The sequence below is a fragment of the Miscanthus floridulus genome, chromosome 10 (assembly GCF_019320115.1).
Source record: "Miscanthus floridulus cultivar M001 chromosome 10, ASM1932011v1, whole genome shotgun sequence".
Lineage (NCBI taxonomy): Eukaryota > Viridiplantae > Streptophyta > Magnoliopsida > Poales > Poaceae > Miscanthus > Miscanthus floridulus.
The window spans coordinates 135,545,756-135,557,588 of NC_089589.1; the positions used below are offsets into that span (position 1 = coordinate 135,545,756).

Here is an 11,833-nt window from a genome sequence, read left to right on the forward strand (position 1 = left end):
GACTTGGGAGGCACGGCAACAGGCGAGGCGGGGCGAATGCGGACTCTGTCCCGACGATGGAGTCCGACGCGGACGTGAGGAAGGAGATGGCGCGAGGTGGGAGACGGCTGACAAGCGAGGCCGGGCTATCAGCGAGCCAAGCGAGGAGGAGGCGGGGCATGTCCGCACGGATTGGTTGCTGGGCTGGCCCAAAGGAAAAGGGAGGATGAGCGGGCCAGCGGGAATGGAGAGAGGAATGGGGAGCAGCAGGCCTCGGCTTCGGCTGGACCGGCGGTGAGAGAGGTGGGGCGCAGAGCGTGCAGCGGGTCGGTGTGGCACTGGTGGCGGCGAGGCGGACGGTCGCAGCGGTGGACCGGACGTGCGTGGCGACGGCGCACGTAGCCGCTGAGCTCTTCCTCGTTACATGCGACCATGCCGAGGAGCTCGTCAACCCCAAATGATGGCGCTGCAGGACAACACCCTGAGCAAGGCGATGGGAAAAGGAGTAAAGAAAAATAGACGAACCGATATTTTGAGTAAAGAAAAATAGACGAACCGATATTTTTTTAATCAATGGCAGTGAGTAGGGCGACGGGAAAATGAGGAAAGAAAAATAGACGAACCGATATGTTTTATGTAATCGGTAGCAGTGGTGGCACTACGTAGAAAACTATTTCCAGGGGCGGCTGGTAAACATTTGTAGGGACGGTTTTGCCAGCCGCCCCTATGAAAGGGTGGCTACAAATCGATGATTTGTAGTGGCGGTTGGTACTATAGCCGCTCCTACAAATCGATTTATAGGGGTGGTCTGGGAACACCAGCCGCCCCTACAAATCGATTTGTAGGGGCGGCTACAGTACCAACCGCCCCTACAAATCATTTTCCGCCAAAAAAAAAATTAAATTACCAACACGTGTTCCTCCAAATCATCCTGTAACGAGTAAAATATATGATCAAGTATCCTGGCCCAAACAAGATTGTTTAACCAAAAGTTTCTAAATATCTTCTATAGGACAAGAATCACAATAATAACAAACAGACTCGAGGGAACATCTAATTCTGACCTAAGAGTGGGGCATATTATACAGGTGCAGGGCAGGAGCAGGGAGCATGGCTGGACAGTCAAACTCGAGGGAAGCGAGAAGGTCGTCTTCGTCGAAGGAACTCTGGGATCTCCACCATGCTGCCTTCTGCGGAGGACGGGCGTCGGCCATTCTCACCTTGCTGGCCACCCTTTGGTTGCAAGCAAATGCGAGAACAAGTATGACATCCAAGTTAGGGGGCCCTAGTAATTGTTCGACAAGAGTTACCTTAGATGCGCGACCTTCTGGTTCATCCTGCCGTTTGAAGCCAGTAGCTATCAAGGTTATGCTCACCTGCATGGACAAAACTATGTGAATAAGAATTTTTCCCAACAAACCCCAAATGACGAAGTAAATCTCATTTCTCATTTCCCAGAACTGAGAGCATTCTCCACGAAATCCCAAGATATAGGAGTTGTTTTTTGCATATTGGGTATACTATACTGAAACAAACTGAAGACTTACTTGCCCACTCAGTGACGGGTCTATGACAGCGCCAAATATCAGATTTCTTAATCTGTGCATATAAAACATAATAGGAGTTGATCATGAATTTTTTTTCCAGTCTTTTGAAACATGAAAGGGCAAGCAAAGTCAAATGCAAAGCATGCTCAATTTTGTCATGTTAGCTAGATGGGGACTACACAGGTTAACAAAATTTAAGTCAGAAAACAAATCTACACTGTGAGGACAAGACTAGAAAATGGCTGGACCAAACCTCAAACAAAGTCAGGTCAGTTCCCCCAGTGATATTCCACACAATGCCCGTAGCTCTTTCAATTCCAATATCAAGCAGTGGCGACTGGATGGCATTAAGAGCAGCATCCCTTGCTCTTGACTTTCCTGAAAAAATTGAGTGGCATGAAACATGAGCTTACAGGTATAATTCAACCGACATAAATGACATTTGCATGTATATAAGTACAAAAATTGCAGTGTAGCGCCAAGCAACCTAAACTTAAATCATTGCTCTCAACATGACAAGTATCATCAATAGACATATTTTCGTGCAAATATCAAAGTGGTTCTCATGAAAATTTTCAGTAGCAATATCCAGGCAATTAACTTTGCATATTAGCTGACACTAACTGCAAGTGGGAGGAAACATTCAATGCTGTTTAGTTGATGCCAAAGGGAAAATAAAATTTGGAAGCTATACCAAACCTAAAAGATTCAAGTTATGATAGGATATGAAGTACTCTTACACGAGTCTTACATACTCTGTTCAACACCAAACTATACCAACCGACTTCTTTCTCTTGCAATGCTTCTCCTACCTTATTGAATCAGAAATTTTGCCAACAAGCAGGGTAAATAAAACAGAATTCTAGCTTGCAGAATGAATGGTGTTAGATCATACGGTACTAATAAAATAAAAGCTTATTCCTAATGTAATACCTGTAGCAGTCCCTATACCCATCAAAGATGACCCTGCATTTTGCATGATAGCACGCACATCAGCAAAATCAACATTAACCAATCCAGGAACCTGAAAAAGGAGAAGAGGTAGTTAACCTTTTGTAAATTAAATATCTCTGAAATGCTCAAACATAATATCTTGAATTTCACTTGTGTAACTTGGTGATTTAAAACTGAATATCAGCACCATATTTACCGTAATTATATCAGATATGCCACGAATGCCTTGGCGAAGAATATCATCAGCCAGATTAAATGCTTCAGTTACAGGTGTATTTGGAGAAACAGCAGACAATAGCTTACATTTGGGATGACAAATGCTCCGGTTCCTCCACCCATTCCAGCCTGCAGTATGGATCAAAACAGCATTGTCAAAACTCGGTGCCTAATGATTTCACATGTGAAGCCAACTATCAGTTAGAATTTTACTGTCACAAAAACCATGTCAGCACCAAAAAGAGCATTCCTGAATGGACCCCCGGTTTCTCTTTCTTTGGCTCAGTTTCACAATAGCTTACTGGTTCCACGTCCTTCAACCTTAAAAAACAAAAAAAAGGTTTTAAGAAGATTACTGCTAAGATCCAATGAGATACTGCCATTAGGACAAGATTGCGCACATGTTATTGACATGACAGTATCGTTATGGGAAAAAAGAAAGGACAGCCACATCCATTCAGATCCATAAACACTGAAACTACAATACAAGCACGAGATGAAATAGACAGCGATACTTATACTGAAACGTGTTGAGCTAAGGTGTAAAGGGGTGGAAAGAATAGTAAAACATTCCACAAACAGGAACTGCAGGTAGATCCGTTCAGATGGCGAAAAAAAAACGACTGTCAATCATCGCTATACTAGATTCATGAAGACACAGGACGCGCTGAATAAAAAGAACAGATGTTTGCACATAACACAGACTCGCGACCCCAGCGTTCCGGAGGCAAGAACCCGCAGGCATCCCAAGAAAGTAATAATCAGGACACGCATCCACCACCGCAAAGAAGACGATTCGGTCCGTACCTGAGCGACCTCCGCGAGGGCGGCGGCGGCGCAGGCTTCACCCTCGCCGCGTCAACGGACCCTGGCTCCACGGGCTTCCTGCGCCACCGCCCACTGCCCGAGGCGGCGGCAGACTGGCTGAGGGTGTGCGCGAGGTCGAGGATGCCGAGCCACTGCATCCGCTCCATGCACGAGGGTGAACGCAGATGCGTGGGGTCTGCATCGGGGATTTGGGGATTAGGGTTTAGACGACTTGGGAGAAGACCGCCGATGGGGGAGAGGATGCGCTAGGCAGGGGCAGTCAGCAGGAGGGTATAGGCCGGCTTGGACTTGACGAGGAACGGAGTGGAGGCCGGCCCTAGGAACGGGACTTGGTCGGAGACGACCGAGGCCGGCCATGGCGACTCGCAGCCTCCGCCGGCCGGCGGCGATAGGAGATGGCCCGATCTACAACCATGAGGGGCGCACGAACGAGGAGCGCCGGATCCTTCGCTGGATCTGTCCCGTGGGGGAGATGAGGAAGACGAGAGGGGAGGGGACGGGAGGCGGCTGCTGAGAGGAGTGGTTGAGGGGTGTCTGGAAGAGGCGTCGGTGTGGGATCAGGCGTTTGGGTGTTATTTTATAGATCGGGGGATTTGTAGGGGCGGCTGGTGATTGAGCCGCCCCTATAAATAGTAACATCAGGGGTGGCTGGTGAGTGAGCCGCCCCTACAAATATGATTTATTTGTAGGGGCGGCTCGTATCACCAGCCGCCCCTACTGTTCTATTTGTAGGGGCGGCTAGTCTTTGGGCTCCCGAGCACGCCACTGTAGGAGCGGCTCCATCACCAACCACCCCTACAAAAAAATTGTCCCGTTGCTATAAATCGTTTTTCACGTAGTGTGGATAATTTCTTCAAACTCCATGGACTTTCAATTTTCAGAGCACCCCCTTGATGTGGTCAACAAAATCAATGGATTTGGTGTAGATCTATGGATATTATGCTCCATAGTGGATCTATATGGATATGAAAGTGTTTGGCTAAAGTAGATGTGGAGCTGCTCGAGCTCTCTCAAACACGCCCTATAACCTTAGAAAGTTCGTTGTGCTCTGCTCCATTCACGCCCCCTTCCCTGCCATAGCCACAGACACACTGAGGCGAGGATAGGAGCACAAGCTCGAAAAACACAGTGAAATGGAGCTCGCAGCGGATCCGGAGCTGAGCAGTCTGCTCTCCGAGGCCGATGGCGTCTACAAGCTGCGGAGCAGGGTGAGGTGCGACATCCGTCTTGTGCAAAAAGAGCTGGGGAGCCTTCAGGTTGCCCTCTCCAAGATAGCAGAGGTGCCAGCATATGAGCTTGACGAGCGAACCAAGGCCAGGGCGGCGGATCTGAGGAACCTGTACTTTCAGATCCAGCACGACGTCGACAACCTTCGAGATCGCATCCGCGCTCACCGGTCGAGGATGGCAGATCTGCAGGGACTGAAAGGATTCGCTACCAGAATCATCTTCAAGATAGCGAGTATCTGGGCTGGCCGTGAATTCGCCACTAGTATCAGAGAAATGAAGCGCCGGCTACAGGACTCAGCTGACCGTCATGTGAGGTACAAAATCGATTTCCATTCTTTTTCCTCTTTATTCAGACCAGGTTACCCCATTTCCATTTCCGCAAAGGAAACAGTCCAGTTAGTTTTACAGAAACAGGGCACAGGTAGTTAGATTAAAGTTTCAACTAACAGCTAAAAGACATAATTAACCTGCGTCAAATTTATCCGTCATGTATTATTTATGATCCCAGAACAAGTTCAGCGCATATCAGCAATGCAACATACAGAGAATTTGGGCGATGATATAAATAAAAAAGGGCTTCCACCGCTAGAATCGAGTCCTTCAGCATCTCACCCTGCATTAGCCCCAGTTCCTTTTTTTTTAATTGAGGAAGCATTTTATTAACTCAAGATAATTTTATACTTCTTACCTCTGTATAAAAGCATATAGCCTAAAAACAAGTTCTTTTTCTCGAAAGATATATGAGCTCTTTTACAATGATTGGGAAAGTACCTAGGTGCTTCTAGATACTTTTATTTTTTATTTTCTTAGCTAATTAATTGAGGAAGATTATTTATAAAATATAAATTGTATTATAGAGGGTATTTTGGTAACACCCGGCGGCCTCGGCTCCATCGGACGCCGCCGCGCTCCGAACTCCCAATAGCTTGTCATCGCCGCCGGCGCCGTTAGGCGCTCCTCTCTCGATCCGCACTAAAGAGCCCAGGGCGCCACCGCTAGACGCTCCTCCCTTGAGTAACCGAGAACAGCAGCCACGCTCTACTGCTGTACCAACACGACGAAGTTGTCTGATGAGAAACTGGACAGTTAGCATTTAGCGGACCATAACCATGAGTGGTACCAATTCTTGACAAAGGATCGTATTTGTTTCTCAATCTCTTCCTTCACTAACACCACGTACGTGCTAGCAGCTGTGTCGGGGGGGGGGGGGGGGGGGGGGGGGGGCGTCCGGGGTTGATGGGCGTCAGCGCCGGAGTCAGAGAGGAGAGCGACGACCGCGTGCTGTGCGCACGGCGGACACCATGGCCGGTCTGCCCAAAAGCTTCGGGATTCCTGCCTTCTCCTTGTACGCGTGGTGGCAGCGGTGGTGGGGAACACATCCGCGGGGAGGTGGGTGTTGGCGCTCGAAACGGGGAGGAGGAAGCCAGCGAGCTACGACTGGTCCGCCGGGCGGCGGCGAACCAAGGTCGGCCGCCCAACCTGGCTTTGCTCACCATGATCCTGAGTTTCCCCACAGCCGCGGACGACGGTCCTAGTGTTCCCGATGGTGAGAAGTACGAACGACAGTGTCTGAATGAGCACGAACAAAGAACAGTCCTAGTTCTTCCTATACTGAATTACCAAATTATCCTTATCATAAACAAAATGAATTCAGAAAAATATGGAACTTGCACACTTGTTTTGGTACTTGGTTCCACCTATTCTGGCACCGTCCCCATCAATTTGGTACTTTTAAGTACTTTCATATGGATACCTCCTATTTTTACACCGCCGATCTTACCCTGTGAATCGTCTATATTTTTTCCAACCACTGTAAAATTTCTCAAGATATATACAGACACACCAGTGACTATCCATAATCTAGAGAACCACCCACGAAACTATCAATTGCTGCCAGTTATCTACGTCGACAGGTTTTATATCGACAGGGCATCGTAATAATCTTAAAAGCAGCAAGAAGCAGAATCCCAGCGTACTCCTGCACTTTCTCGTTGAAGCCATTCTTGTATAATAATGTCCATTATATTGTTTCAAGTAAGAATTATGACAAATTTTTTCACATTGGTGTTAACTCAACTTTTTATCATAATAGTCTTATGTCCTGTTCTTCCATATGACCCAATAAACTGCTGAGACACGAATATCATACGTATTTTTGCTCGCAGCAATGCCATGTCTGAGGTGAAAGGCCCGCATCTAGACACCGAGGACCTTGTTGGCATTGACTGTCACAGGGAGAGGCTAGTCAACATCCTTACAGAGGATGGGGCCACATCTAGTCAGCAATTGAAGGTGGTTGCTATTGTTGGGGATGGACCTCTGGGAAAGACAACTCTAGCGAAGGTGGTCTACGACAACATAGCTCCACAGTTCGATCTCAAAGCATGGGTCACAGTATCTAATCGGTCTGACATAATAAATATACTAAGGTCCATGCTGCAACAGATTACCCAAGATGATCAACATGGTGATTTCGAAGAGATGGATCCCAAACAACTAATTGATAAGATCAGGAAAACCCTGAAGGTTAAGAGGTACGCCATATGTCAAGCATTTTATTTGAACTAGTGTATTATCATTATTTATTTTATAGTTTATTTTTCACACATTTATTGGTTCCTTAATAGTGCTGCTAGTTCTTGTTTAATTTCATGTAATGTTTGCCCAAATGACTCTAACTTATAGCGGATACAATATTGGACACACGAGAACTACAATTAACAGATATTGCAATTCCACATCTTGGTTCCAAGGAAAAAACAAAGAAAATGTCCCCATAAATTTCGACATAACAAGCAAAAATACATCCGCTGCTTAATCCCCTTACATAATCTTAGAAAAAAGATCCGGTTATTAATTTGCATGACTAATGATTATAGAAACGGTAGAAAATAAAGACAGCATATGAGGTTCATATAACTACATTTTGCAAACATTATAAGTGTAGATAAAAATTAGATAAGTCAATGTGTTTGACGCAGAAATCAATACGATCATAATGCTTTTGTGTTCATATATATTTGGTATGAATGGCGAAAAATATGCATGTATACCTTGACTTAGTTTTTTTTCTAAATTAATAATGTCATAAAAGGGTAATTTAGGAAATAGATATATATGAGAGTAAAATATACATCAACGGTCCAATAACTTGTTCGGTAGTGCCACATAGGTCTCCAAACTTTTTTATATGCTAGTTGTGCCACTAAATGTTCAAATATTTCCTCCGGTCTAGTTTATAAGGCATTTCACGTCGGCCAAGAGTTAAATTTTATAATTGAAAAAATAATTTAGCTTACAAATTTTACCTATTGTAATATTAACCTGATAATATTAGATTTGTAATCAAATGTACTATCTAATAATCATAAAATTTATAATCACAAACAATCTAATATAAAAAATAAATAATCAAAGTGTAATTTAGAAGACCGTACCATCTCACAAGATACCTAATAAAATAGACTGGAGGGAGAACCATTTATATATTAGCATATATATGATTACCAATATGTCAAACCAGCACGGCCATATGGGTCTGTGAAATACTTAGTTCTGCCACTCAATGTCCAAATACAATTAATTAGCATATGATTTGGCAATCCAAGAGAAAGAAAGTAATGTCAATGGAGGGTAATGTGGTTCCCACTAGAATATTTATATTTCCCATTTGTTGTCTTGTATGGCCCAACTTCGATATAAATGATGAATTGTAGGAATTTAATTACATGAATGCTAGATAGATTCCATGTAAACGGACTAACCACACATTTACATATAGGTGTTGTATCACGAGTGAACTCCATAGTAAGGGCACCCGCAATGGTATAAGCTAGTTACTAGCTTTAAGTCAGCTTCTTCAATAATGTTAACTTTTAGCATATAGCTCATAATATGGATAGCCACACATGACACTCTCACATAATCTTGGAATGTGTGTATGAGTCTAGCTCTTGATCAAGAGCTAGCTTTTCTCTCTATTCTATTAAAATATGAAAAAAAATGCTTTGAGCTAGCTTATGAGTCAATTGTTGCGGGTGCCCTAAGTTTAGCAATCTAGATATACAAATTAATAGTTCAGTAAAATTGATGACACGCACTACTAGAAAAAGTTTTAGAACTACCATGCACTTTAATCTATATAGTAGTACTATGAGATTTTTTCTATAGTGACAAATAAGGGTATTTAGATGCATGTCTTGGAGTGTAATCTAGTAAAATGAGGAAGGTGCATAATATATATACCATCTAATGGATTGGTTTATTTTATTTTTCACAATGGTATAGTCAATAGGATATATTTTTAGTATTGGCAAAGCTGAGTAATATAGATGTGTATGTATGTGTATGTGTATGTGTCTATGTTATAATGGTGTTATTTTATATATAAATTTTTTTGGAGTTGCTTTAGAGTATTTTTTTTTTTGATAATCCGTAGAGTATACCATCTAATGGGTAATTTTGTAAAAAATATAACAAATCCAATGACTATTATTGTTTTTGACATTTATATTACTCTACGGATTTGATGGCTATATGTTTGTAACTTTTGTGAGGACTTTTAGGATTAGCTTTTCTTTACGACCATGTTTGTAGAGAATGATCTTTCCTTTCCTACACTCACCTTGATTTCTTTTTAACATGGTTATAGTTGAATTATTAATTTTTAACTCTGAAAACATTATTTTGCTATAGGTATCTAATTGTTGTTGACAATATATTGGATGAACCTGAATGTGAGCTTCTGAAGTGTGCACTGATCGATAATAACTATGGTAGTGCAGTACTAATGACAAGCCGCAAACGTGGTCATATTGCCTATTTTGTTGGCAGTGTTCATGAATTACAGCCTCTTTCAGATGTCGACTCAAGAAAACTGTTATACAAACGATTATTTGGATCTGAAGACAAATGGCCTTCTTCTGAACTGGGAGAGATATATGAAAAATTTTTAGAAAGATGTGATGGGATGCCATCAACCATCATTACCATGTCAAGACTACTGGCAGACAAAAGATCAATGACAAGGGATGAACTGTATGCCTTTTATGCCTCTATCTACAGTGGACTTCTTTTTGATCAAACTATTGGTCATGATCTACCTCATCTTAAAACTTGCCTGTTGTATTTGAGTCTGTTCCCAAAGGGTTGTGAGGTCAATGGAGAACATTTGATATGGAAATGGCTAGCGGAAGGTTTCATTCATGAAAAGGAATCTGAAGGAAGGACTTCGCAGGAACTAGGAGGGCTCTACCTAAAGGAGCTCTTGAAAAGAGACCTCATTCAACCCGTTGATGTTGATGCTGATGGTAGGGTTCTATATTGGACTGTGAAAGATCATGAATTGATGATCGCAATGTCAACACAAGAGAATTTTGTCACTGTTTTGAGTAGTCATGTCCAAGGTAGAGCTATTTCAAGTATGGTAAAGCGGTTATCCATCCAGGGGAGCAATGTAGAGCACCAGCAGCTTGAAGGGCACTTGTCCCAAGTAAAGTCACTTGTTGTCTCTGGTGATACTAATTGGATACCATCCCTCTCAGTGCTTCAGGATTTACGTGTCCTGGATCTAGGAGGTTCTCAATCCTTGCAGAATGATGATATCAAGGATATCGGAAGTTTATTCCATTTGAAATGCTTGATAATTGGAGGCAAATATATCACACACATTCCAGAAAAGGTTGGTGATCTTCTATTTTTGGAGACACTGGATCTAAGGGAAAGTGGTGTGATTGAATTGCCGGAAAGGATTTTCCAAATAAAACAACTGAAACGTCTATACGTTAATAGCAGTACAAACATACCACAGGGGATTGGAAAACTTGAAGCTTTGCTGGAGCTAGGAGATATCAAAATCAGTGAGCCCAATTTTCTGAAAGAGCTCCACAATCTAACAAAGTTGAGGATTCTTAGAATTGCCATATGGTCATGGGAGGATGAGAAGTTACACACCTATCATCAGCAGCTGCTGGAGAACTTGCACTCGCTGGTTCAGGTCAGGCAAAATATCCAAAGTCTCTCCATTTTGACATGCTGCTCCATAGATTTTATGGATACACCGGTACCGGATTCCCAATGGGCGCCTCCAAGTCTCAAAAAACTTGAAATAAGGCACGGAGCATTTGACAAATTGCCGAAATGGATTGATTCACTTCATGTTTCCTCGTTATCCATCGAGGTCAATGAGTTGTCACAGGATATGATAAACGTGCTGGGGAAGTTGGATAATCTTTGTTTCCTCTCCCTGACATCGAAACATCATCCCAAGGGAAAGTTCGGCTTGGACACCGACGGGTTCAAGAAACTAGAAGGCTTACAGTTGGTTAGTAATGTGATGGCAAAAATGTTCGAACCATTACCAGATGCCATGCAAAAGCTCAGAAGGCTCAAGCTTAGGTTTCAAGCTTCACTTACAAAAGATGTAAACCATGGTTTCAGTTTTGGATTAGAGGACTTGTCAACCCTAGATCACCTCCATGTTGAAATAATATGTTTCAATGCTAGCCACCGAGTGGTGGGTGAGGCAGAAGCTGCAATTCAGGGAGCAATATCCTGTCACAGCGGTCGCCCAAATCTGGAAATAAAAAGAGTTCGGCAAGAAAATATGACAAATAGTGATGAGGTCCTCGACAATGCACAACAAAAACCAGAGAAGGAAATGAACAACAAGAGGTACTAATTCTCGACCTACAACTCTAGCTGAACAGATAGATTTTGTGATTTTGTCTTTACATCTACTGATGAGAGTACTGTTCTTTTTATTCACAGATCAAGCAGGAAGGTCAGAGTTACTGCAAAAAAGTTTCGACCAAAGAAGAAAGGAGTTGCAAGAAAATATAAGATCGTATCTCTTCAACTTGAAAGCCACATTTTGACACTTCGAGCTCTTTAACACTCCCTGTGTATCATCCATACTCAACTATTTATTCCTGGACAATTCACTTTTACCACTTCATATTTTTTTTATTTTTTATGTGATCTACAGAATCTCATCACAAAATCTTTTCAGTTCCAATCTTATAAAAAATCACGTTTTCTAAACAGTTAGAACCTTGTGAGGGTCCTGCTCATCTGGTTTGA

At 42.9% G+C, this 11,833-nt stretch overlaps 2 protein-coding genes across 4 annotated transcripts; one reads left to right on the forward strand and one right to left on the reverse strand.

Annotated features, from left to right (window-relative positions):
* Window positions 1-949: 949 nt before the first annotated feature.
* Window positions 950-4,073, reverse strand: LOC136485787 (cell division protein FtsZ homolog 2-2, chloroplastic-like). 2 transcript variants are annotated; one of them, XM_066482623.1, is made up of 8 exons: window positions 3,504-4,073; window positions 2,933-3,017; window positions 2,784-2,825; window positions 2,460-2,550; window positions 1,780-1,904; window positions 1,527-1,578; window positions 1,290-1,355; window positions 950-1,212 (listed from the first exon to the last, which is right to left on the reverse strand). In XM_066482623.1, exons 1-7 carry the CDS (start codon window positions 3,668-3,670, stop codon window positions 1,312-1,314), a joined length of 606 nt encoding a protein of 201 aa, XP_066338720.1. In that variant the 5' UTR covers window positions 3,671-4,073; the 3' UTR covers window positions 950-1,212; window positions 1,290-1,311. The 2 variants fall into 2 exon arrangements, with proteins under 2 accessions (XP_066338720.1, XP_066338719.1); XM_066482622.1 differs by lacking the exon at window positions 1,527-1,578.
* Window positions 4,074-4,456: 383 nt separating this feature from the next.
* Window positions 4,457-11,833, forward strand: LOC136485788 (disease resistance protein Pik-2-like). Of its 2 annotated transcripts, XM_066482625.1 has the most exons (5): window positions 4,457-5,067; window positions 6,919-7,096; window positions 7,199-7,287; window positions 9,449-11,425; window positions 11,522-11,833. In XM_066482625.1, the coding sequence occupies exons 1-5, from the start codon at window positions 4,658-4,660 to the stop codon at window positions 11,643-11,645; spliced, it is 2,778 nt and encodes a 925-aa protein (XP_066338722.1). In that variant the 5' UTR covers window positions 4,457-4,657; the 3' UTR covers window positions 11,646-11,833. The 2 variants fall into 2 exon arrangements, with proteins under 2 accessions (XP_066338722.1, XP_066338721.1); XM_066482624.1 differs by having other exon boundaries at window positions 4,458-5,067; window positions 6,919-7,287.

Coding starts and splice junctions, on each gene's coding strand:
- LOC136485787 (XM_066482622.1), bottom strand. CDS start 3,670: ATGGAGCGGATGCAGTGGCTCGGCATCCTCGACCTCGCGCACACCCTC. Junction 2,826..2,932: donor ATTCAGGAATGCTCTTTTTG/GTGCTGACATGG, acceptor TCCATACTGCAG/GCTGGAATGGGTGGAGGAAC. Junction 2,551..2,783: donor GAGCATTTGTCATCCCAAAT/GTAAGCTATTGT, acceptor CTCCTTTTTCAG/GTTCCTGGATTGGTTAATGT.
- LOC136485788 (XM_066482624.1), top strand. CDS start 4,658: ATGGAGCTCGCAGCGGATCCGGAGCTGAGCAGTCTGCTCTCCGAGGCC. Junction 5,068..6,918: donor TCAGCTGACCGTCATGTGAG/GTACAAAATCGA, acceptor TTTTGCTCGCAG/CAATGCCATGTCTGAGGTGA. Junction 11,426..11,521: donor AAGGAAATGAACAACAAGAG/GTACTAATTCTC, acceptor TTTTATTCACAG/ATCAAGCAGGAAGGTCAGAG.